This window comes from Chenopodium quinoa, unplaced genomic scaffold (genome assembly GCF_001683475.1).
Source record: "Chenopodium quinoa cultivar QQ74 unplaced genomic scaffold, ASM168347v1, whole genome shotgun sequence".
NCBI classification, from domain to species: domain Eukaryota; kingdom Viridiplantae; phylum Streptophyta; class Magnoliopsida; order Caryophyllales; family Amaranthaceae; genus Chenopodium; species Chenopodium quinoa.
This window is the reverse complement of record NW_018745461.1, coordinates 680162-707151: the sequence shown is the minus strand read 5'-3', so window position 1 is coordinate 707151 and position 26990 is coordinate 680162. Positions and strand designations below refer to the sequence as shown.

The window sequence follows — 26990 nt, the reverse complement described above, 5'->3', positions numbered from 1 at the left end:
ATAGCAGGCAAATTGCTCTTATTTATCAACGAGAATCGAATACAGCCTCTTCTTCAGCTTCTCTAAATTTCATACCATACACCGAAGCACACACTATCATTTACCTTTACTCTTATACAGGCACCTACTAGCTGAATAAGGTTCTGTTGTAACACACTTAAGAGGAAATGTTAACAACTTATTACATTACGCTATGTGAATCAATTTCCCAGAAAATGGCTCAGTCAATTGTAACAGGGGCTAGAATGTGCCAAACAAAAGGGCAAAATTTAGCCAAATAAACTTCTAATGTCTACTCTTCAAGGTAATCAAACATTTCAGTTAGGAAGAATAGTGATTATGAAACAATTCAATGATTATCGAGAATAGCTAAAACAAAAATATATACTCTGTACGGTAAAAATCAGGCACATCTTACAAAGCAACGTTCTGTGGTAACATAGCAAACTCATTTCAATGGACACCGCACACATTCCTCTCATTTCAAACTCTATACAAACAAACCTTAGTGGTATACTGATATTCAACCACAAATGCCTACCAATGTTTCAGCTTATACACTTCATATTCCGCTATGCTCTGAGAACGACAATACATATGATAAATAAGATCCATGTAAGTGACCTAAATGTGCAGACAAGTGAAGTATTCACTTCTTTTAAGAGAAACATCAAAAGCTGGATGAAGGCAGGATGTACAGAATCAGTCACCTCAAACCAAGTGATATGAAAAACTCAGTATAGGCTGGTGGAAAGGGTCAACAGAATGGAGACCAATGGAGCACCTTAAGGAACTTCAATCAAAGATTTCCTGAGCAGAAATTATGCTATGTTGACTGCAAAAATAGAACGAAAAATATTATTAGATAAAAACAAACAACATGCATACAAACACACAAATGCAAAGCCTTCTCAAAAGGATGGGGTTGGCTGCATGAACAAATAATTAATCTCCCATGTTAATCCACAAAGATCCTCTTCTCTATTTGCTTCTACCAAGCCCATTTTATTCATGTCACTTTCTTTTGCAAACCCAATTCAAACAAACATGCAAAAAAATAAAAAAGGAAGAAAATATGCTAAATAATCTATAACCCATACAGTAAAAGAACTATGGCAGTACTATTGGTATTTCTGTATATTAGAGCCATTCCTGAACACGGCCCTGACTTATTTGAGATTTTCAAATCGACCCTGCTGTAGAGAAAGTTCTCCTAAATAACGGTACTATGGACAGCATAACAACAACAGTCCCAACGATTTGGTGTCGGCTAAAATGGATCATATAATCGATTGAATAACAGTTGGAAAAAAAAAGTGTGAAGTGAGAAACCAAAAAAAAAAAAAAAAATGTAGAAAAAAATTCACTACAACTAAATTCAAACACGTAAACTCACTTTCAGATTTCAATTTCAAAGGTGATTTAAGAATTTTAACAAAATCAGGGTTGATTAGGAATTTTGAGAAATATCTTTAGGTATAAGGTTACTATAGATAGTTTCCTAAAGATTACTATAGAATTATAGATAGTTACTATCTTTAGGTATAAGGTATTATAGATAGTTTCCTAAAGAACATAAGAAAGCTAAATTTGTTATAAGAAACATAGGAGTTTTTTTAAAAAGAAATTCCCTCATCCCAGCCCCAGCCAACCACCACTACCACTGGTCAATCATTAGAGGAATCAACAGTGGCCAGCAGACCACCATAGCATAACAGGGAAAATAGCATAAGGTTAGCAAGGAAATAGGCAGGCCCTTACTGTTCATCTTTGTAAACCCGGTAATATTTCTCCGCATGCTGTCGTTGACCAATTAGCTGAGCAAACCGTTCATCATGAGTGATAACAATTAACTGAAAATTCTCCTGGCCTTTTCTGTCTTCCATGATTCTGAAGAGGATGACCCAAAACTAAGATGTTTAGAATTTAATTAGTAACAGGTATGAACCTCTGCAAATACTATGCATACCTAAGAAGAGCAGCAGCCAAACTCTCAGAATTTGGGCCATCCAAGTTTGTTGTTGGCTCATCGAGTGCTAAGATTCCACAATGGAGGCAAAAGGTTTCTGCCAAGGCCAATCTTATAATAAGTGAAGCAAGAACCTAGAGATGCAAATTCCATGGAATGAGAAAGTTAGAAATAACAAACAAGTATAAATGGAAAACAATATAAGTTATCTCTATAGACATGCAGACTGCCTGCCTCACCTTCTGGCCAGCACTGCACCTTCCTCGCATTTCAAGCTCAGCATCACCTGTCTGCATGAGCACCTGAAACAGAAATCACGGACAATTAATAAATATATACACTGATGTTAAGGGCTTTTGTAAAGCAACAAACTTAATGAAGAACTATTACGTAGTCAAGAATATGATATTACCTTATAACTGTAAGATCTAGTTCCAGCACCCTCAGAATCAGAATGTATGTATATGTAATCAATGTCCTGGCCTCTGTATGTTTGCTGCCAGATTTCGCGAATAATTCTATTTATTTCTTCCATTTTCATAGTGTGAAAACGCATCAGGGCTCTGGAGGAAGGTAAGCCAACATAAGAAGCTATGTTCAACATTAGCAACAAGCACATAAAGCCCGTAAACCGTAAAGTGACAAAATGTGTGGTATAAGAGGGCAAAGCTTTATGACTACAAGTGCTGGACAAAGTATTCAAGGCCTGACAGTAATATCAAGTTATCAACACAGAAATAAGAGACTTTCCTAGTTCACCCAATACAAAACTGAGGTCAAAATATTATAGACTTGTACACTAGTTAATTGCAAAGATATTAAATCTTCAGGGGAAAAAAAAAAATTAATCACATTGGCATATAGCAACAGTGTCAAACAAAGAAGATATCAAAAGAAAAAGGAAAAATAAAAAAGAACCTACATTATATACTGGAAGTACATAAATTCTGAAGAAAACAGGAAACAAAAGCTTAATTTCCAGATAAAATATACTGTTCTCTAGATTAATGAGGGAGTGCTTACTTGTCAAGAGCGTTGTAGTATCTATCAAGGTCTTTGTTTGCCATTTCTGTAGTCTGTAAAAATCAGACAATAGTCATTAATACAATGAAATTAGCTTAGGGAAAGGATGTAAAAGCTGTGTGATAGTTACCTTGAGCTGGATAAATTGGTCGAAGTGGCGTTTGTCTATATCGTTGTATTGTGGCTGTTTAAGATCACTCTTGTTTTTTGATATGTTGCTCTCATACACGGACATTGTACCATGAAACCTATTCAACTATAGATATTACAGAAGTTATAAATTTAGTTAATATCTGCAGAACATTCTATGGCAACTCAACTAACCCAGTATGTTTTTATTTGTTTTAATTTTTTTTTTATGAAAGCATACATGACAAGATATATCACATTTTTAGACAGATTTCAAGCATAAAAAAAACATTCCAAGTAAGGCATGAAAATATGGCTTCCAAGCAGGCAAAGGGAGTGCAATAAAAAGTTAGGAATCCATGCAGAATATATGATAGTCACATGTATGAAGCAGAGGTAGTGGCAGGTAAGTGAAACAGCAATTACTTTCCCCAAACGCAGAAAAATAAAACAGAATAAAAGGCCCTCTTAGGCCCTAATGCAGAATGCTTGATCGTCATAATACAAATCTATACTTCAGATTCAGCAGATACATGTTGGATTGCATCCAGCATAGATGCTTTAGTAAACGGCCACCAACTTGGTGCAAAATGCATCACAAAATTTCCAACCAATTGAAATAATTGTAGCCAGACATCTGATAAAAGTAGGTGATATCAGATATGACTTGTAGGCTTGTAGCTGATAATATGACACATACACAGATCCATAACTGTTATAGGGAAACCGAAATAAATCCCACCACTAGTAGTAACATAGCATCTGCCAATATTTTAGTAAATTGAAATGCAATCAGGTATCACAAGAATCATGCGACACAATGATTTATTACTTCAGTTAAACTGATGAATGAGATTAAGAATACCTCAGACAGAAGCCTATCTCTTTCTTTGCCTAACTTAAATAGTTCAGATTCAATTAACTCAGCACTACCAATCTCTACTAGTCTCTGCTCCAGCAACTCAAGGTCACGAGTAAGCTCATCTACTCTGGCTTTTGCCTCCCGATATATAATGTTTTCATTAATATTATGTCTCAGTAACTCTTGGTTCTTATTGAATTCCCGTGCACTTTCCAGTTCATCAGATATTTTTTTCTTCTTTTGACCAGAGTTCTCAATCTGGGATTCTGCTTGTGACTTTCTTACTTGTAGTTCCTTTAAGCGCTCTGCTTTCTTAGTCTCATCAAACCTGCCAGCAGAATGCTATAAAAAAAGTCACATGGAAAGAAGTCAAGGGCACAAGAAAGGACAACCAAATGACCAAAGGCATGATTGAGTTGCATACTCTTCTATCTTGAAATTAAGTTTGAGAAGGTCTTTGAGCTGCTGCTGTTGACTTCTCCACAGATCAGCTTGCCTCTCATATTCACAGTCAAGTTTTTTTTTAAGAGCATTGTAATCACTTAGCAATTTTGATGTCTCCTTGGCCAAAGGATTAATAACCTCAGCATGTTGCTGCAATTATGAAAAGAAATTAACTTCAGCTCATCAAAATCATATTCAAAGATAAATACACATTATTCTGCTTTTACATTGTTTATAATCAATAAACAATCGAACACAAATTAAATGAACTACAATCAATCAAACAACAATAATACCAATTACAAAATTGTTGAGTACATAAATAAACCTCACTTCAAAATATTCAATAACAAAATGGACCTAGAATAGTGCAATCAATATATCTGTTGAGTTCTGTATGATGTGTCCTAAAAAATCCAGATACAATGAAATAATCCTAATTTTAAACAATAGACAAAACTTCTGCCATATCAATAATCTCACAAAATCATGCTACTCTATTCTTAGAATTAAATTGAATATATCCAATGAAAAACGATAAACCAATAAAGATTCAAAAGTAATGGTACTTCAGATAAAACAAAGCCCCATTAACATCAAGTTTAAATGGTTTGATCCTAAGTTACTCAGACTCTTCATTTTTACCTCAAGTACCTATGTCAAATCCTCGACACCCAAACATATAGGACACTTAGATCCTTCATTTTGGGCCTAAATCGTGGGAGTGGAATAATTTCGCATAACATCCGAGTCGGATAAATGGACACATATCTATGTTGGACATGGGTACCCGAGCTTGAGTAACTTAGGTTTGATCAATTTTTAGATTAAAATTCATATGCTTAAATGAAATTTACAAGGGAAAATATACCAATTACATAAGGATTTATAGGAAAGATAGAGAATTAGTTTGAAACTCTTGATTGTGCTCTTTTTGTTTTGAAGTGTTGTAGTCTCAAAGAAGATCAGTTAATCTGTTATTAGTGTTGTAATTCACCTAATTTTAGTTGCTTTGCCTTCTGATTTTGATAAGAGATTTTTACGTCAATTATTAAAGTCTCAATTATGGGGTGCCGGAAGAGTGGAGGGCTGATCATGGAGCAAGAAGCCACAAACTAAGTAAAAATTAAAATCAGGGCAGAGCATCACACTTTTCTTATGTGAGGAACTTATTTCAGCAGAGTTTAGAGGCTAAGAAAGACAATTTAACAACAGAATAATACAAATATAATCCCCACAACTTTGTCAGCAAAAATACATTAAACAAGACCAGCGGTCAAATCTCCAAAATAAAATTTAACTATCAACTAATAGTGTCTCCAAAGACTGCTAGTATTCAATTCCAATAATCAAATTCAGATTAAATTTGATTCGTTTTAGCCTAATGCTCCTTTTTGACGTGTATTCTCGCCTAAGATTTGCCTACCAGTCTAGCTTAACACATTTTTTTTTTTATCAAGGTAAATAATTGGTATTGTTTTAGTACGGAGTACAATTTTGATAGACCAACAAATCAACAATTGCTGGTTTCATCTGCATCAAATATTTCAATATAAATTCAAGAAAACAGCATTTTGGGGTAAAGCAAGAGGCATTGCAGATTGGACAATGCTTTAAAAAAAAAAAAAAAACAAAACAAAATCAAAAGCTGTGCATTAATGCTAATTTAACCAAAAACATCTATTCTATAGGTTACCTTTTCCTCAAGCTCCACCTGACTTTTCTCCTCCATCAAACTTTGAAGCTCATCTTCCACTTTATTAAAATTATTCAATACAGCAGCAGCTTTCATTTTCTCCTCCCTAATTGAGTACAACCGAAGGGTGGTGCTATTTAAATCTTCCGTGATATACTTTTGTTCTTCTCTTAACTTCTCGATATCATCTTGCAATTTATCCCTTCATAGCACAGAAAATAAGCCACATTGAAAGGAGACAAAAATGGGAGGGAAATAGTGTTACAAAAACAGTGAAGCTGTCTACAATTTCAGTCAGAGTGCCTATATTGCTATTTCATAGAACTGCTAGAAATATGCCCAATCTACTTAAGGAAAACAAAGAAGAGAGAGAAAAGAGGAAAAGGAGGTCAATTTTCAACAAGGCAAGTGAAAGAGCTTAGTTCAAACACTCAATCCTCAAATGTGACAGGCACACTGCACATAACATGTAGATTCAGCAAAGCAAAAAGTTATCACTAAGAGTAAACACTTATTTAATTAATTTCTCTATCTTCCACCTCATTTATAACCACTCTTATACCCACTTAATAACCAATGTAGCCCAATGGTTGACCATGGTTACACATCTTATCTCTCTTACTTTTACCCAACCCCACCACACAATCTCCCTCTTTCACTCAATGACCAAGCAAATTGGCCCTACTACTTCACTCAATAACCAAGCTTTATAACCTGGTTATTTCCACAACCAGGTTATTGCTTTTTATTCCCAAAAATTTCTCTCTCTTCATTTTTTAATTATTTTTTCACATTCTCTGTCCCAATAACCATCCTAAATGGTTAACGTTTGGCTATGCTCTAAGTACATGACTTCAAACATTGGTATGAAGTTAGAAGCTAAAGCAATCTTCATATCTCTATATATTGCTTAAACGTAAAAGCACATGTGACGAGGAATTTATATCTCAGCAGAGGAAAAGAGAAACATATCATGCTCAAACACAAACAAAATAGGAAAACAATCAGGATAATATATATATACTTATTGTTCTGCAGATCATTGATCTCTGACTTGATGTCTTCCATAGATCGAACATCCAGCCCTCGATAATCAAGCTTGTCTTCCAACGTCACGACTTGACTTTTTAAAGTCTGGATCTCTAGGAAATGCATGTCCGCTGTCTCCACAGGCAATACCAAGGCTTCAACTGAATCCTTGTCAGCCTTTACTTGGGCAACTATACATGAAATCTACATGAAACAATAAACAGTGTAGTATAAGACTCAAGAACCATGGATTATCAGGACTAACATCATAACACAATCTTGATTTTTATAGCAGTTAAATCTGAAAAAAGGCAAAGATGGAACTTCAGAACTTATTTAACACATTGAACAAACTTAATGTCAACACTGTAACTACATAAGAAAGCAACAAGCCTATGTAATGATCCACTACAAAACTTAGATATGATCACCATGTGAAAAACCTACAATGAAATATTTCAGGTGAATCTCTTGAACTCATTTAGTAGACAAGTGTCGTGAATAAATCTCGCAGGCACAGTGGCACACACACACACACACACACAGCTAACGTTATTGCTAGAAGATAAGAGAACACAAGTCCAAAATACGGAAGTCCAAAATATTACATCATCGAGTGCCTGCGTCTTCTGATCCAACTCTTCATTTAAATTAGCTAGCTCCGCCTCTGCTTGCGGTATTGCCTCTTCTTTAAATTTAGAATACTCATCATATGCTGCTCGGAGACTGTACAACTGCTGAAAAATAGAATCAGCACTCGCAGCCTCTGCTTCCACCTCCTTCAATCGCTCTCCAGTAGTGGCCATACTTTCCTTTTGCTGAGCATAAACCAAAAGAAGTGCATTTTGTAAAATAGGAAAAAGACATTGTAGAGATCATAAGGCTTTTACAAGATCAACCAAAGAAAAAAAAAATCTGTAAAGTAGGCCTCTGAGGCTCTGACTATATCATATCACACCGTTACTCAAATTTAGTAATCGAGACTTTGTTCTCTTCATCTGAAATAAGGTGTTCAGGTTTGAATTTCTACAGTCTGGTCTGATTTGATTTTTTTTTTTGGTCTGGTCTAGTCCAGTTCTCTGATTTGACTGAACATAGACCTTAGTTGTACGTTAATTAATAAAAAACCATTCAAGTAGGTTCTTGTTAGATTCACCTTAAAGTGTATAATAAAAGATCTAAAATTCATATTTTTTACAAATATGAAACTAAAGATATATGGCATTAAGAAAATGTAAATACATAGTAAGAGGTTTTTGTTTGGTCTGGTCTGAATTTTTGTGGTATGATCTGATGTGGTATATTTTTAACTAGTAAAAGGTATTATGAATAAAGTGAAGAGAACAAAGCCCCAAGTCCTCTCATAAGGCTCTCGGCTCCCACCTACAACGATATAAGGGGTCAAATCACTCAAATGCATGCAATCTTACCCAAGGGATTGAAGAGAGCCTACAGCATTAAATCTTTGATGAAAACTTCAGTAAAAACTAGTAAATATCCTACCTTCTTGACAAATTCATCCTCCTCTTCAGCAGAAAAAGGACGTGCGCAACAAGGACAAATATGATGGTTTCGAGCAGTAAATTCAAACGGAACAAACATTTTGCGCATACCCTCTTCCATATCGTATTTACTGCATCGCATTAGTCAGAATAATTAGTACATAAACAGAAGTCATGCCTGCTTCTAAAGAGCATAATATGTCTAGAACCTTCTCAGAGCATCTCTTTTCTCTTTGGCCTTATTCAAGGCTAGCAGATAGGAATCAACACCAAAAAGTTGCTGATCCAGTAATTGAAGTTTTGACTCAATGAACTTCTTCCTAGCTGAAAATATACATGGAGAGGCATTTAGATGAAGAGTTAGGTGTATAAGACAAACAATTAAAATAAGTGCATATATCTTTGAAATATTCAGATGAATTAGCAACAATAAAACTCATTTCTCCATCAACAAGGCTATGATTAGTATACTTCTTACATACAAACATTGTTCAAAATGAGACAATTCTAACACGATACAGGAAACACCAGCATTCAAGCATAAAAATCTTTGAAGACAGGGGCCAACTTGGCTTACAAGTATAAGGCAAATGAAATTGCCAAATACCAAAGGGGTGGGGTGGGGGTGGGGGTGGGGGTGGAGGATTATAATATGTATATGAAGGGTGCATATTGCACTTTGTATCATAAAAGGAAATGAAATGGAATTCACAGCAAAATATGCTCATTTACAAACCAAAGTTACAGCATTTATAGCTCAGCGAACATAGAGTATTGATGACACTCCATACCCAAACAAAAGTCCCATTTGACCCAAAAATCATGTCCCAAGCAACTACAGCATTTAGCTACTCCATGAGATTAAAAATCAAACTTACAGTTCATATCTCTTTGAAATTTATTTAAATTATTGCTGACTTCTTTGATCTTCAACTGCAACAAGGAAACTTCGTTTTCAACCTCGCGGGACTTGGGAATAAGGTCATCAAACTCATTGTTTGTAGAGCTGCACATATAATGAAAAAATAAAGATTTTCCCCATGTCCGAAAGTTTTTAACACTTTCACTTTAGTCCATTTTTGGTAAACCTATTCCCTACCTTTCCTTCTTTTAACCCACATTATTTACCCCTTTTCACTCACTCTCTTTATTCAACTTTTTTTTTACACCCTCCCATTTTTACACTCTCCCCTTTTCTTGCACCCAATCACTACATCATCACTCCCTTACCACTTGCCTTTATTCATGTACAGAACGTAAATGTTAATAACTTTTGTACACGGACTCAAGATAATAATAAGAATAAAAATATACTTCATCCAAAAAATTACCCCAAAAAAATTCCACAAGAAAGTACCAATGAATCTACTTCATCCATTTCTCAATAAGTTCATCATTTTGACTTTTTACAATGTTTATAACCTTAACAATTGAAATAAGGACCTTTATCATTGACTCATTGTAAAATAATAAATAAAAGTAGTCAAAGTTAGAATATAAAAGTGTAAGAAGTCATATAAAAGTGGGACCATGGAGGGGTTAAACGAGGGAGAGGGAGACCGAAAATGACTTGGCTAAAAGGAGTTAGGAAGGATATGAAGTTTATGGGTTTGCATGATGATGAAGCATTGGATTGTAAGGGATGGAGAAGGAAGATTTATGTCGATCACTACACGGAATAATAAAATTTGATTCATGTTAGCCGACCCCACTTATGGGATTAAGGCTTTGATTGATTCCTCACCAATCACCATAGACAAAACAAAGAAGGATATAAGTATGCACTCCTTAATTAGTTCCATTGCCAATTTGGCGGTGCACTTAGAAATAAGCAAACAGATTTTTTTAATGATATAGCTTCCCTTAGTTGAGACTTTCAAGTTCCGTATGTCGAAACTTATGTACAGTTGGAGTCATGTTTCAGACTCTAATCAATACCCTTAACTTTCTTGTTATGAAGATAAATTGCTTCATGATAGCTTAAGGGAATGAGCTTTCTTGCCCAGGGCCCTCACTTTGTATGTGCCTTATGAAGTCTTTTTTATATAATTCTTCATTACTAATTAAAAAGTGGGAAAACTACACCCAAGCAAACCATCGTAATAGGAATATGTATTTATACCAAAATAGTTATCTTATAGCCTAATGCTCATTTCCTTATATTGTTTTTATTGAAATAGAAGTTATTTCAATATGCTATTTTTATTTCATTTATGTTTGTTTATTCATGCATCAATTATGTCCTTGATTAGCTCTACAAATAAGAAAAGTTGACAATTTGGCCTTTTAATTTAATCCATATATGCCGGGTTCTATATTGTTGATCATTTTAGAACTAATTATGAAGTAAAGATAACTTGGCAGTTAATGGGGGCACCACCACCTCCTCCTTCAGTTATATAATAGAAATAGATCATGATTTAGGAAGCTCACAATAAACTAATAAACCCCTATATCATTCAAATCGTGACTTGGTGTGAACCAAAATCAAGACATATAAAAGAAGAAAAAGATCAAAGTAGATCTTCAAAAGCTTGAAAATAACCTTTTAGCCTTTAGAATTTCACTTCTCAAATCCTTCTCTGGTGGGAGTCTCCCTTTTAGCACTCCTCTGATCTTATCCTTGTACTCATCCATTCTAGAAAAAGAGCAAAATACGTTAGTTTGAAGATATATCAGGCAGCACAGGAGTTTATAAAATCTATCCTCAACAAACACACAAAACATGAACAGCTCCAGAGCTTGTAAACTGACATTTTGTTTAACTTTTTCTTGTGTTTTTCTATCTCTGATTTCTTCGCAGCCAACTCTGCTCTATTATCAGAATCACCAGCCAAGATATCTCTTTCGCGATTCAGAGATTTAATCTTACTGTTCAAGTTGAAGATTTCACTTTGCTTTTGCATTATAATAGAATCAAAATCTCTTTCAGCAAGTTGCTTTGTCTTCCTCTCCAACTCAAGATTCTAAAACAAATAAATTATAAAGTATAATGGTTTAAGAACTAAGAAGTAGTAATCAAGCAGGGGAAACGTCATAGAAGAAACCCATAAACAGATATATTACCATGTGCCTTTCTCTTTCATCTAAGCGAGGGAGATCAAATCCAGATAGCTGATCTTCATATGACTTACGTTCACTCTTTTTTTCTTTAATGTGTTTCAAAATCTTATTCTGTAAGGAACAACCCAGAAGACATGACACTTAATATTATGTGGACATGAATGAAATTAAGCAGATTTTTATTTTAAAAAAAATAAAAAATAAAAAATAAAAAATTGTAACAACCTTATAGTCCGCATTGGCCCTCCTTTTGGCTTCAAGATTCTTCAGACTGTTATTAGCATCATTATAGGAGTCCAGTGCTGCTTTAATTTCAGTTTCATTTGTTTTCTGTAACAATCTCAGTTAAATATTTTACAAGCAAAGAAAGATGGTGTAAAAATGGCAAGGAGGTTCATAGATCCCTACTGTATAAAAAGTAGAATCTTGCTCTTATGAATAGTGTTGTGACAATTATAACCCCAAAAATGTGTATTTATGCATTTGCCCCTATTTAATATTACAAGATTTTTTTTTTTTAATATTGTATATCTTCTCTATGTTATTACGTACTTTTTCATCTTCACATTCAATCGGTTGAATTATTGGTTTCAAATTTGAACCACAAAGTCACTAACAATCTTCAAAGGTATTTTTCAGTTTTAATTTCAACTTTTTTATAAGGTTTTGATTAATTTTAGATTTTAAGGTATTATCCTTTTTAAATTTTAGGGTCTGGGTATTAATCTATTTTTCCTAAATTTGATTGGATTTTGAAAGAAAAAAATATAGTAGATAATTAAAGTGAATGGAGAACCAGAAACACTATAAGCGAGGGAAATATACCAACTTCCGAGCACTACCCCATGGAAGCCCCTCATATCTCTTTCTATTCTTTCAATTTGATCATTTCATGAATATTTGTCAGTGACTTTGTGGTTTGTCCAGTTAAGCGCTACCACAAATCTAATCAAAAGGTACTTTAATTTTTTCCCTATAAGATTTTTTAGGATTTTTATTTATGATATTTAGATTGTACTTTGGTTTTGATTTTGGGGATTGTAGAATTTTACAAAGGTGGCTTTCAACATTGCTATTAGATTCGTTGTTATGAGATGCAAATGACATCTAAATTTCGATTATAATTTTGGGATTAAGAGCATAAAATGAGAGTCCACAACTTTAAAAGATGCAATTTTTCAAGGTACATGTTTTTTAAAGGGAGTAGAATGCCTTTGTGCTTAGGCTCTGGATGTATATTCTATATTTGAAGGAAAAGAGGTGTGAGTATTTCTCTTATCAATCCTAACCTACCTTAAAGGTTTATTGTTACTTGTTACTTGTTAGAAGAGAAGATACCACTTTTCTGGTGAGATTCTGATATGATGCATCCTAATAATGCTATATGCTCTGCATCTAATGAGTATCAGTTTAATGATTTACTATATTTCTTTGTATTGTTGAGTTGAATTAAGCTTAGCTCAAGCTTGCCTGCATTGGATAACTCAGCTCTTCTTACATTGGGTTTAATTACAGAGTATTAAAAAATAAAAATTAAAGCCCCTGGACCAATATACAAAGAGAGGGAAAAAAAAAAAAAGCTACTCCGTATTTTATTATTTTGGATTTTTACATTGGGTTCAAGCTATCAAACTTTATATTAGATGATCATATTAGACTTAACAGCAATACTAAGTATAAATGTACGTTGCATTGGATTTGAGCAAAATCCAAACTCAAAACTAAAATTTAACACCTGAGAGTCCTAGAGTCCTAACTACTCAGAGGGTACCAAAGAACAAATTGATGCAAAATTTCATTATTCCTCTGTTTGTTTCTTTTTGTTTTTCAGCTTGTAATATGTATCAAAATTTTATTCTAGAGAATCATCTAGACTCTATAAGAAAAGCATGTAAATGCTATTTTTTACTCTTTAAAATACATAAGAAAAGTGTAATGTACTGCCTACGGCTATCAATTAATTCTAGCAATTTGCAATAATTTAAAGAGAAGGAAGGCTTAAGCTTGATTGATTAAGATAGGGAAGGTTACAATTGATAACTTGAGGCTATCACTCTCCTTAGTAGCTTGAGGCTACAACTCTCACCAAATGTTTTCACTAATTTTCTGGACCCCTTCCCTCTTGCTACTACTACAATATTTAACTAAGATGGCCAAGCTGACCTTAGTAATACATGTGATTACTTGAAGCTAAATTAAGAAAAACATAGATAAGGCACAAGGAAACTAGTTGCCTTCCTTTCCTTCTCTAATCTTTAATTACTTTTGTCATCTTCTCATTTGGAGTTGTCAAAGCATGGTGTGTCCTCCTTTGTTGCCATCCTTGCTGCTACTTTCCTCTTCCTTGCATAGACCTTGATCAAGGGTTGACCCGCATTGAGATTTGGATTACTTGAATCCGTGACAATACCCCGCCCCAAAAGACTCACCTTGTCCTCAAGGTGGAAGTCAGGGAAGCGTTGATCCATGGCGTCACCATCTTCCCACGTTGCTACGAACTCCGGCAATCCTTTCCATTTGACCAGGACCTCCCAACCTTTCCCCAACTCGGCATCCGCTGCTCTAACATCCAGAATTGCAACAGGTTCCGCCACTAACTCGCACTCATCAGTGAGTTGCTCTGGAATCGTCGAATTGACCGAGGCATTCCCCACCGCGCGTTTCAATTGGGAGATGTGAAAAACAGGGTGGAGCTTGCAAGTTGGTGGCAACTCTAATTTGTAGGCCACCCGCCCAATTCGTTGCAGCACCTTGAATGGTCCATAATACCGTGCTGCTAGTTTCTCAAAAGGGCGCTTCGCTAGAGATTTCTGCCGGTACGGCCTAAGCTTCAAAGACACTGCTTCCCCTTCCTCGAATTCTGCATCTTTCCTTTTCTTATCCGCATACTCCTTCATGACGAGTTGAGAATGTACCAAATTGAGCCGTAATTCCTCTAACACAAAATCACGCTCCCTCAAGCTCTCCTCTAGGGAGCCAACAGGTGTTTGCCCGTTCCCACTCGCCACAACTTAGGCGGATCTCTACCGTAGACTACCTTGAAAGGTGTCATCTTGGTCGAGGTGTGTGGAGACGTATTATAAGAGTACTCCGCCCATGCCAGCCATTTAGCCCATTGTTTCGGTTGCCCCGCTACGAAACACCGTAAATATACCTCAAGTCCTTTATTGACGATCTCCATTTGACCGTCGGATTGTGGGTGATAAGCAGTACTCCGCTTCAATTGGGTTCCTTGTAGCCTGAATAATTCTTTCCGAAATATACTCATGAAAACTCTGTCGCGATCCGACACAATCGAGGATGGAAATCCATGGAGGCGCACCACCTCGCGAATAAAACAATCAGCCACTCTCAGCGCATTAAATGGGTGTTTTAAACCGATAAAGTGACTATACTTTGATAGCCGATCCACTACCACCAAAATCGAATCAATCCCCTTGGACACGAGCAATCCCTCGATAAAGTCCATAGACAAATCCTCCCAAATCGCTGCTGGGATTGGAAGCGGTTGCAAAAGGCCGAGGGGATGCTGCTGGGCTACTTTGTTTCGTTGGCAGACCTCGCACCTTCTCACAAACTCCCCGACATCCTTCCTCATACCCTGCCAATACCAGTCGGCGGCGGCCCGCAAATACGACTTAATCTCCCCATCATGACCGCCCGTAGGGGTGGCGTGATATTCCCTCAAAAGCTCGGAGACAAACTTAGAGCTTTTGGGTATCACGATCCTCTCCTTATAAAGGAGTCTATTTCCTTCCATCTTGAACCCACTTGGACCATTACCTTCACTTAGGGCCCTTTTAATTTGGCCCAAACATGAGTCAGCTTCAATCTCCTTCTCCAATTCTGTCCAGTCCACCCAAATTGAGGAAACCATGGCAGCAAATTGGGCCTTGGGGATCACTTGGCCCATTTCTCCCCCAATTCGGGATAGAGCATCCGCTACTCGATTAGAAGCTCCGGGTTTGTATTGAACTTCAAAGTCAAACCCGACTAGCTTCCTTAGCCATTTTTGGTACTCACCTCCCACCTCCCTTTGTTGAGTGAGATACCGGAGACTTTGTTGATCGGTTCTCACAACAAAATGGCGTCCCATCAAGTAATGCTTCCATCGGACAATAGCTAAACAAATAGCCATGAGTTCCTTGTCGTAGATGGACTTAACTTGGGCTCGAATGCCCAACATCTTGCTATAATAGGCTATGGGCCGGTTAGCTTGCATGAGAACCGCTCCAAGCCCATACCCCGATGCGTCGGCCTCCACTACAAACTCCTTCGAGAAATCCAGCATGGCTAAAACGGGAGCGGTGATCATGGCCTCCTTAAGCCGTTGGAAGGCTTGGATTGCCTCTTCGGTCCAACCAAAGCAATCTTTTTTGAGTTGGGCCGTAAGTGGGCCCGCAATCAACGCATACCGGGCTACAAATTTTCGATAATAGCCCGTCAACCCAAGAAAGCCTCTAAGCTCCCTTATATTCTTTGGTAGGCCCAATTCATAATTGCTTGCACCTTCTCTTGATCCATGGACACTCCTTGACAAGAAATAACATGGCCCAAGTAGGCCACTTGAGTTTGGCCAAACTCACATTTCTTGAGATTGGCGTATAACTTGTGCATGCCCAACTTCTCAAACACTTCTTCCAAGTGTTTTGCATGATCACACTCATTTTGGCTATACACCAAAATGTCATCAAAAAATACCAAAACGAACTTCCGTAGGAAAGGACGGAAAACATCGTTCATTAACGATTTAAAGGTGGCCGGAGCATTAGTAAGGCCGAATGGCATTACTAGAAATTCGTAATGCCCCTCATGAGTACGAAAAGCGGTTTTTGGCACGTCTTCTGGTTTAACCCGAATTTGATGGTAACCCGATTTTAAATCGAGTTTTGAGAAAATTTTTGCTCCATGGAGCTCATCAAGGAGTTCGTCGATAACCGGAATGGGGTATATATCCGGCACCGTTTCCTTGTTTGAAGCTCGGTAATCTACACAAAAACGCCAAGATCCATCTTTCTTTTTGACAAGTAAGACCGGGCTAGAAAAAGGGCTCGTAGAGGGTCGAATTATTCCGGCCTCAATCATCTCACGGATGAGTTTCTCGATTTCGTCTTTTTGGATTTGAGGATAGCGGTACGGCCGTACACTTACGGGATTGCTACCTTCTTTGAGAACAGTTGAATGTTCATGCTCATGTTTGGGTGGGAGTCCCATGGGCATGTGGAAGACTTTCTGATTTTTCTCAATGAGGCCCTCAAGAAAATCTGGAATGGGCCTTGTGTTTTGGCCCATTTCCTCTCCTTCTAACTTGCTGATTTCCACCAAGAGCCCAACTTTCTCCTTACACAAACTTTTAACCATGACTTTCAACGATATTTGGGACTTCTCAAGAGTGGGGTCGCCGACCAAAATCACCGGAACTCCGGCGACGGTAAACCTCATAACGTGAGTTTTCCAATTTGTGACCACGGAGCCCAACTTTTCTAACCATGTAATTCCGAGTATAACCTCGGCATTACCCAACGACAATGGAAGGAACTCCTCCACGATGGTCACTCCTCCATCTAGCTCAACCTTCACATTCTGGCACACACCACGGCCCTTCACCGTGTCTCCATTCCCGAGGGCCACCCCGAACTCCCTACCCCCATGCACCCCTAAAGACAACTCCACTACTAATTGTGTTGATATAAAATTATGTGTTGCACCTGGATCCACCATCACTACCACCCGTCGCCCCTTCACCTTGCCACCAATTTTCATTGTTTTTGGATTTGAAAGCCCCACCACCGAACATAGGGAAACTCCAACGGCGGTCTCACTTGTTTCTCGTATTTCCTCTTCGTGTTCCTCATTTTCTAAATCATTTTCTTCTTCACCGGCTACCATGAGTGTGAGCTCCTTTCTCTTACATCGGTGGCCCACCCCCCACCTCTCATCACATCGAAAACAAAGTCCCTTCGCTCTCCGATCTTGTGACTCCAACTCGGTTAACCGTTGGGTGGTGCCGACCGTCTTGCTACTGGTGGGCTGCACGTGGTTCACGGACCCTTAAGATGATTCCGGGGCTTTGGGCCATGACTTTGGGCCCACGGTGCTGGGGAGCCCATAAGTCTTAATGAGCCCAACGCTCCCCCCCCCCCTTTGTCTACTGGGTTGCTGGAGCTCGGCCCTCCCATGCTTGGCCCATTCTTCCAACTTCCTCCTGCCTTCCTCTGCTCCACTTGAAATTTATTCCTCTCCTTAATTCTACCAGCTACTTCCATAGCTCTTTCTAAACTTGGGGGGTTGAGTAAATCTCAGTTCAGCCTTAATGTCTTTCCTCAAGCCGTTGATAAATTGGCCTAGCATTAGACTTTCCGGTATATCTTCCAACGGAGCGGCCCTTTCTATGAAGCGCCGCCGGTACTCGAAGACCGTTCCATCTTGCTGCAACACCGCTAACCACTGTTCATGCAAGGAACCTACGTTAGAGGGTCGGAATTCCCCCGAGAGTTTCTGCTTAAGGTCGGGCCAACCGTAGAACGACCGACGTTTTTGCTCCCACTGGAACCACCTCAACGCCGCCCCGTCCATGGCGACGATCGACGCCTCCATCTTCTCCCTTTTCGTCAATCAGTGGACCTCAAAGTACATTTCTGCTCGTGTAATCCAGTTATCCGGGTCGGACCCGTCGAACACCGGAATCTCCAGCTTTCGGTGTCTCCACCGCCCACCACTGCCGGGATCGCCGCCGTCTCCACCTCCTCTCCGGTTTCCACCGCGCCAGCCCCTGGCTTTGGCGGTCGCCACTCCTGTTCATCATTCGACCTTCCACCCCTTGGTGTTGGAGCTCGATCGAACCCCGGTTGCGACTCGTTCTCATCCTCCAGTTGTATGAACGGAGTATTAGTTTGGGGTCGATTTTGCTTCACTTTTTCTACTTCTTGCTGGAGCTTGGTGATTTTTGCTCGGTCGACGGCCCCTTGACCGTCCACCGTCTCTCAGAACCGATCAAGGCGGTCCTCCAGTTTGTTGATGGTGGCGGTAAGTGCCTCCTCTGTTTTCCTCCGTTCTTCCTCCATGGATGCCCTTACCGTTGCTGCCACCGCTCGTGAGAGATGGTCGTCAGGTGTTTGCAGCTTCTCGGCGATCGCGGCCATCTATCTTTTCAACTCAGTAAGTGTTTCGTCCATGGTGTCCAGTCGTTGCGTGGTGCTGGGTTCCATCTTTTTTTATTTATTTTTTTTTTTTAATATCGGAGTGATGGTTTCCGGTCACCGGCCGCCGCAAGACCGCCTGCTCTGATACCAATTTGTAATGTACTGCCTACGGCTATCAATTAATTCTAGCAATTTGCAATAATTTAAAGAGAAGGAAGGCTTAAGCTTGATTGATTAAGATAGGGAAGGTTACAATTGATAACTTGAGGCTATCACTCTCCTTAGTAGCTTGAGGCTACAACTCTCACTAAATGTTTTCACTAATTTTCTGGATCCCTTCCCTCTTGCTATTACTACAATATTTAACTAAGATGGCCAAGCTGACCTTAGTAATACATGTGATTACTTAAAGCTAAATTAAGAAAAACATAGATAAGGCACAAGGAAACTAGTTGCCTTCCTTTCCTTCTCTAATCTTTAATTACTTTTGTCATCTTCTCATTTGGAGTTGTCAAAGCATGGTGTGTCCTCCTTTGTTGCCATCCTTGCTGCTACTTTCCTCTTCCTTGCATAGACCTTGATCAAGGGTTGACCCGCATTGAGATTTGGATTACTTGAATCCGTGACAAAAAGGTTAAGGATATATGATTTTGAACTTAATAGTCGATTATTACTCTTTCTAAAGGTTCATTGTATTAATTCTTATCAGTTTCAAGGTATTTAAAGATTGCATAAGACATTTTACATGCGAAATGCTTTCTAATCATAACTATGTACAAGCTAAAATCTTTAGCAAAAAGACAAGCCTTGATAACTTCTCCGCATTGGCTAGCCATGAGGAAGAGCAGGGTTAAAGAGAGGGTAGCCACCCTAGTAAGTAAAAAAAGTACAAACATGATAAATTGATAATATACTCCATATACAGATGCTACTGATTCTCCAATCTCCAGCATTCACGAGGAAGAGCAGGGTTAAAGAGAGGGTAAAGTTGAGAGTGTACTCCACTCCAGTACTCCATTACCAGGGGAAAATATAATATCCCTTCTCCCAAGTAAGCAACACGTCTTTCTCCTATAATTTCCACATCTATCCTTTTATACTCCTACTACCAATCTACCATGACCATCAACAATCTTGCCTATTTCTTCTCTCCCTCCCATTAAATCTTTCTCAGTCCATGATGTAGAATCTGGTCATTTTTTCCTCCCTACTTAATTCTACACCAACTCAGAAAGAGTTTTAAATGGTTGGAGTGATTGGTGATGACCAGACTCATGAAACTAATTTTAGTGAGCAAGCCCACCAATGAGAAAGCATATCATTAAGTCTAAAATCCAATGGAAATACAAATGTAGGAACATATGCTTTTGCACATCACAAGCATCAGAAAGCCCAAAGATTGTTCACAAAATCATAGAAAAGGTAGAACTGACCTTCTTCTCGTTTAAATCCTTCTCCAAGTCAAGTATCTTCTCATTTATATAACTTGTACAACTCAAAGTTGTTTCATCACTGAAAGGACCATTTGTAAGGGATCCCAAATTGTGCAGAGAATAGAGCTCTTTGATCATGGAGTCCCTGTCATTCTTTAACTCAGTATGAGCCTGGAGCCAAAAGCAAAAAACATCCAATAATTGTAAATAATAAAGAAAATGAAACAGGCAACAAATATAATTTTAGGTAAATCACACAACGTAACTCCCCATGGTTTTTTCATGTGAAAAAATAATAATAATAAATTAAAAAAAAATTCAATGACTATCACAACCCTCAACATGAGCTAAAGCAATAACTACTGCCACTCCCCCTAATTTATAAAGGGGGTAAATAAAACTCATTCATTCCCTGCTCAGTCTATTGACTCTCATCCTATTCATCATATCTTGGAGTTATCACAATGAAAATTTTATATTATAAATAGGCTACTCAAAAATAAGAGCAAAATGTCAGGATTTTTTTTTTTTTTTTTTTTTGGGGGGGGGGGGAGTCTTATGCTTCAAGTGGCTTTATCTCAAGTCAATGCCCACAAGAGTTGACCCCCCCCCAAAAAAAAAAAAAAAACCCAATCCGCACCCATGATACTGACAGCACAACCTCAGATGAAGGAGTGAGATAGTTATAAACCTGCCCTCATCAACGCTTCATAAAATATTTCAACAAATGTACATGCTCTTTTATTTATAAGTCTAAGACAGTGAATTACATAGAAATTAAACTTTGGATTATTTTATAAGTAGTTGGAATGGAAAGCTTCATCATGTCAATGCAGTGTAGGGAGTTGATATATAGGATATTCTGAGGAATGGTCCATGCATAAACACTATGGACCAAAGGTCCCTGCTGGAGTGCTGGCATCTTGTTAAAAAAAGAGTTACCTTGTGAAATTTACTTATACAATATATATGGTAGACTTACATCTGCTGCACTTTGAAGTTTGCTTATCTCTACAAGATACTCAGTAACTTTTTTGCTAAGGATAATACTTGTTTTCTCTAAGTCATCTCCTTCTCTGACCAATTTGGCAATTAGCCTATCCTGCTGAGAAATTTTTTCATCAAACTTTTCCTTACACTCCTTCAGTTCTTCATCAGTATCTGAAATACAAACAATATTGAATGCAATATCCACAAATAAAGAATATTAATGCAATTAGCACACTCATGAATAAATGAGACACAACAGATTGACAGACCTTCGATTTCTTCTATGAGCGCTTGATGCCTTTGAACCTGCTCGTTATATGAAGCACTTCTTGTGGCACTCTTTTCGGTTATCTGATCCTGAAGCTTACGAAGATCTTTTAGCTTAGTTTCAGTACATTGTATCTTCGCATCAACCTCTTCGATTTCCTTATCCAAATTCTGCATTTGAACTTTCAAACATTCTGTTCTTTCCTGATCTTGAGCAATACTATCTCGTAACTGTCAGAGAATGATCAAAGCCGCAGACCATCAGAACATCCCAAGGAAAACAAACATTAATGTTTCCAACTACAACAATTAAAGACAAATAACTATAGATCACCAAAACTACAACAGAGGAATTCGACACATATGGCTAGAAGAAATTGCAACTTAACACAAAGGAAAATTATATGTACAGCCCTAAGGGATAATTATTAGAAAAAGTTAAGCATCATGCACAAAGTAAGCATTAATACTAGTGATCAACGTGTGACTTTGTCATACATTCCGAGACTAATACCAATTAGGAATGAAATTTAATGCTTATAGTTAGACCTTATGGTTGTACATATCATTACCATAATAATTTAATATGAATAGACTAGAAGAATGAGTAGAAGGACAGAAACAGGACTGTTGAACTACCTCCAAGGTATACACCAGTCAAAGATACAAGTCATACGACAACGAACCCAATAAACGTGAAGAAAAAGGCATTTGGTCCCAGTCGTGGGTACACCTTATGGTTGCACATATCATTACCATAATAATTTAATATGAATAGACTAGAAGAATGAGTAGAAGGACAGAAACAGGACTGTTGAACTACCTCCAAGGTATACACCTGTCAAAGATACAAGTCATACGACAACGAACCCAATAAACGTGAAGAAAAAGGCATTTGGTCCCAGTTGTGGGTACTGCAGTGCTACTATCTCACGTACCCCCTAAGCCTTCCTATGACTGGTGGACAGACTAACCACTGGTGCATTATATTGCACCATTTCCCCTCATGCTCTACCCTACCATTTTTTGGAGAAGGGGGAGGAGGACTAGATAAGGAAAAAGGACTTAACCTTTCCCTTACATTGACTGATCTCAGCTTCCCTTCCCCTTTTACCTACAGCAGATAAAACACATACAATCTTCCAAGAACCATAGATGAAAACTAGCTACCTGCATCCGATGATTGTGAGTAAAGTTTGAAAAATTGAAAAATTCTCTAAATGGACAGCAAATCTTAAGTTTTAAATGGTGCGAGACACACAAGGCGCAGATGGTCAATGGAGCCAAGGTGCAAGGCAAAGGCCGTGCACCTTTCATATACAAGATAATGAGACGAAACTTTGTCTTTTGTTTTTGTTCTAATTTTATTTCTTTTTAAGGTTATAACTTTTATTGATTAAAAAAGAAGGCCAAAAAAATAGTTTTAAGGAATTGAAAAAAAATAAAACAATTAGAGAGATGGGGGGGGGGGGGGTTCACATGACTGTATAATCAAAATGTGCGTTTTACATTGAAAAAAATATAACAAAGGGTGGGTACCAGTCAATCTGTTAGCTAAAATGGAAAATAAGAAAACCATTAAAAAAAAAAAACTCATACTGTCAAAGAGGAGAAAGAACACGGAGAATAAGCTCATCCAAAAAAGGAAAAGAGAAAATAGAAAGTTTTGAATTTGTGACGGAAGAAGACATTTAGAAAAGAGAGAAGATAAGGTCGAAGAGAAAGAATGAAAGAAGTCCAGATTGAAGAGAGAGAAAGAGTGAACTCAACTTCAAACGCATTGATATATGCCCCCTATTTACACTAATTCACAAATAAATGGTACGTAGATCACTCATAATATACAAGACTCGGGTACCAAATAAAATTCCACACTGCATAACAAAACTACACAAAACGAAGCTGACCAAAAAAGATGCAGGAAGCATATGTCTAAGACTCTAGGAGAACAAGAAGGAAAACCTTATAAGCAGAATCTTTCAATGTTTGCAGATGCTCTAATTTCAGCTTGTATGTCTTGATCCCTTGGGCCTGCTCTTTATGGAGCTTCTTGATGACCTCCAATGCCTTAGTGTATCTGGTCAAAGCACATTGAAAGAGCTCAATCCAATTCTCAACTCAGGCTATACTTAATAATGAAAACAAGTCAAGGTGCCAACAATTTATATATAATGTCATCTCAGTATCTCACAGCACTATTTTCTCCATAATTATAATTGCATTAGTTCAGCAATAAATAGAAGCCCAACTATGACATAATAGTAAGTTTTTTTTTTATGAGCCATCCCTCGTGATGTTTACTAATTATTACTATGCAGAACTGCCGACTACCTCCACTGGTGCACCCTTTCAAGACATGCATATGCCTAGATCTAATTAATGGCCTTAAGCAATTTTGCTTAAAAGGTTGTTGTTATGAGTTATGACTCCTAAGTCGAAACCTATACAGAGATTGTTAGTGACAATGGCAATTGGTAGATGGTATAAACATAGAGCTCCCACTACCCTGTTGAAGCATGAATGCCTCCGCTAATTATAAAGAAGATTTTTTAAAAAAAAGCATACAATTATGCTCCAAATCACATCAAAAAAAATTCACGTCATCATAATGCCAAGTGACTACAGCCTTACCGGGTCGCAGAGAATATATCATCAAATTTTTTTTTCAGAGTGGAGGAGTCTTGCAATGGCCAGTTAGCCTCATCTTGGTGCACAAATATCACATTTTCTAGAATCGCTTTAGAAACACCCATCAGTGCAGGGATTTCTCGATCCATATCAGCACATCTGTAGCTGAGGCAAACTTTCTAAAAGGAAGTAAGAGAATAATGTGTGAGTGGAGGACCTACTTTTCCTTTTCAGCAAGACATATACAAGTTTACAGATTATACACAGACACAGTAGCATGCAGGGTAAGAACTAAAACTATTAATTGCAAGGTCTCATCATCCTTCAGACAAACAATTCAAAGGATGGAGACTGAAACATATCAAAGGAAGAAAGGGAGGCTAGCACCTACATCAATTTTACCATATATTTTCCTCGTAAAATAAAATTAATAGTAAGAATTTACAGATTACAATGCCTAACATGCACCTTCTTACCAGCAAATTGACAATATGATAAACACATGTGAGCATAGCATATGGGCTAGAGTTGCATTGAGCAAAAGTTTAGGCTTAATAGTTGGCAAATAAATAAAATTCTCCTTTTATATTCAAGTCTCAATGATATCCTGGATTTCTAGGGCTATGTATATCCCTTCTAGAGTTCTAGAGGACATATATTACCATAGAGCTCTACCATTTCGTCCAAAAAGGAAGAAAAATACCACTGATGAACAATTAACTATGCAACATAAACCGTTAAATACATTGAACAATCCATCACCCAACACATGAAATTAGGCAATTCGCACAACACCTAAAGCTGCAAAGGTTTAAAAAAATAGCCGTTGAATAATCACTAAACAATGATTCTAGCAACATCCAAGTTTCAATAATTGCTGCAGATAAACAATCTATGACGTACAACACAACGATAGCATTAATGAGCATGTATTCACCTCCCCTGTATTTGGGTTAATAGTCTGGAGCACACTTTCAATAGCTTTATACTCCATCTTAGACGCCTTTTGAGTTAGCTGAAACGACCTTATACACACAACATCTTTCCCTGCGGCTGTCTTAAACCGGAGCTTAATTTGCGCTTTTGTCTCTGTCTCTCCCGCCACCTACCATTCATACCCAACAAAGCAAAACCCTCATATTAGCACCAATCTCCAATAAAACAAAACAATCCAAACAAATTAAAAAAATATAGCTGAGAGAATTAGAAACCTTGGGATCATGAATGAAGCTTTGACCCGACCTAGCATTCGGAGGCAACTCCCCGGTGCATGCAACCTTCAAGCACTCGATTACAGTCTACACCCAAATCAAACTAATCACAAACAATATAGAGTAATCCTACAATTCCAAGTACATTAATCATCCTTCTAAATTACAATTTCAATATCAATTTTCAATTAATTGCCCATCATTAGCAAAACTTCACCCTTTTTCATCCCTAAATGTTATACACTTTGCAACTAACATATAATTTTTTTTTTAAAAAAAAAAATCAAAAGAGGAAATGGGCAACTCAATTTAATCACCAACAATATATTAAAAGCAAATAAACACCCCACTATAATCTAATAAATAAAAATACCAAGCAATATATTACATTCAAACCCCAGAAAAATTAAGGTTATTTACAACAAAAATAAGAAAATGGGTAACCAAAAAAATACAAAAAAAATAAAATAAAATAAAATAAAATAGAAATATACAGTTTTTCCGGCGCCATTGGACCCCACGATTAAGGTTAAGGGTTTGAAGAAGGTGATGACATGCTTGTTTTCCGGGTCGAAACTCCGGATTCCTTTAATCAGCATCTTGTCTACTGTACTCATTTTTGCTGCTTTCTATACAATTTGCTGCGAATTTTAAAGGGTTTTCTCTGATTTGAGTGATTTTGATCAATTTGCTGCAAAATTAATGGAGTTTTCGCCGGAATTTTTTCCCGGCGAAAGTGTGAGAGATGAAAACAAGGGTTTTGTGGGGGTTTAATTTTCAATTATTTTCACTCAAAAAGTTTTGTGAGTTGTTTATATGGAGTTTTGCGACTCTGTAATGGGCGCGGGAATACTCGAACGATTAAATAAAATTGGTTACGGACTTACGAAGTAAGCCAAAAATTTAATTCCCCATTTGCTTTGGTTAGTACGAGTACAAATTACTCGTAATTCCCTTTATACCGTCCATGTAGGAGGGTTACGATACTGTAATAGTGAAACCAGAAGGGTGATAGCGGTTATATTAATGAAAACTATTACTCCGTAATATTAATACATAGCCCTTAGGGCTATACTTAAGCATTAAATTTACTCTTGAAAAATATATAAAGTTAAGAATTCATGACAAGAACATGCGCAAATCGGTGTAATTAGTGTGTTTTTGTCATGAATTTTGAAATTTTTAACAATTTTCTAGAGTAAATTAAATGCTTATATGTAGCCCTAAGGGCTATGTATAGCATTTTCCTATTATTAACGGCTTTCGTTGAATTAGTCTAAGAAATAAAGCAATAAAAAGTGTTTGTCCCCTTCCCCTGCTCTTCAATGTTTAGGGAATAAAAGGAAAAATCATTAAGGTTTAAAAAAATAGAGGGAGTATAATAAAATGGATAGATTAGGTGGTTGAATAATTCTCGATCCTTAGAGTCAAGATCCAAGTTCGAACTCATTCTAATAAAATATATGTTTGTGACATGTTATAAAGTTATTTGGTAAACAATGGGAAGTAACTATTCATTAGAATTTCTAAATGTATTATAGAATATGACTTCAGAACGACTATTCACATTTCAAAAACTATTTCTCAAAACACTTTTTATAA

General features: G+C 37.3%; 1 protein-coding gene across 1 annotated transcript; it reads right to left on the bottom strand.

Moving 5' to 3' along the window:
- Positions 1-334: 334 nt before the first annotated feature.
- LOC110715007 (DNA repair protein RAD50-like) lies at positions 335-26253 on the bottom strand. The gene is made up of 27 exons (XM_021893579.1): positions 25883-26253; positions 25389-25475; positions 25115-25282; positions 24181-24356; positions 23512-23626; positions 21552-21780; positions 21275-21453; positions 20293-20463; positions 11943-12047; positions 11721-11828; positions 11409-11620; positions 11200-11292; positions 9533-9660; positions 8864-8978; positions 8656-8785; positions 7761-7970; positions 7148-7356; positions 6124-6325; positions 4408-4577; positions 3987-4311; positions 3123-3248; positions 2993-3045; positions 2382-2532; positions 2209-2271; positions 1970-2103; positions 1762-1890; positions 335-835 (listed from the first exon to the last, which is right to left on the bottom strand). Exons 1-27 carry the CDS (start codon positions 26003-26005, stop codon positions 796-798), a joined length of 3951 nt encoding a protein of 1316 aa, XP_021749271.1. The 5' UTR covers positions 26006-26253; the 3' UTR covers positions 335-795.
- Between the last annotated feature and the right edge of the window lie 737 nt (positions 26254-26990).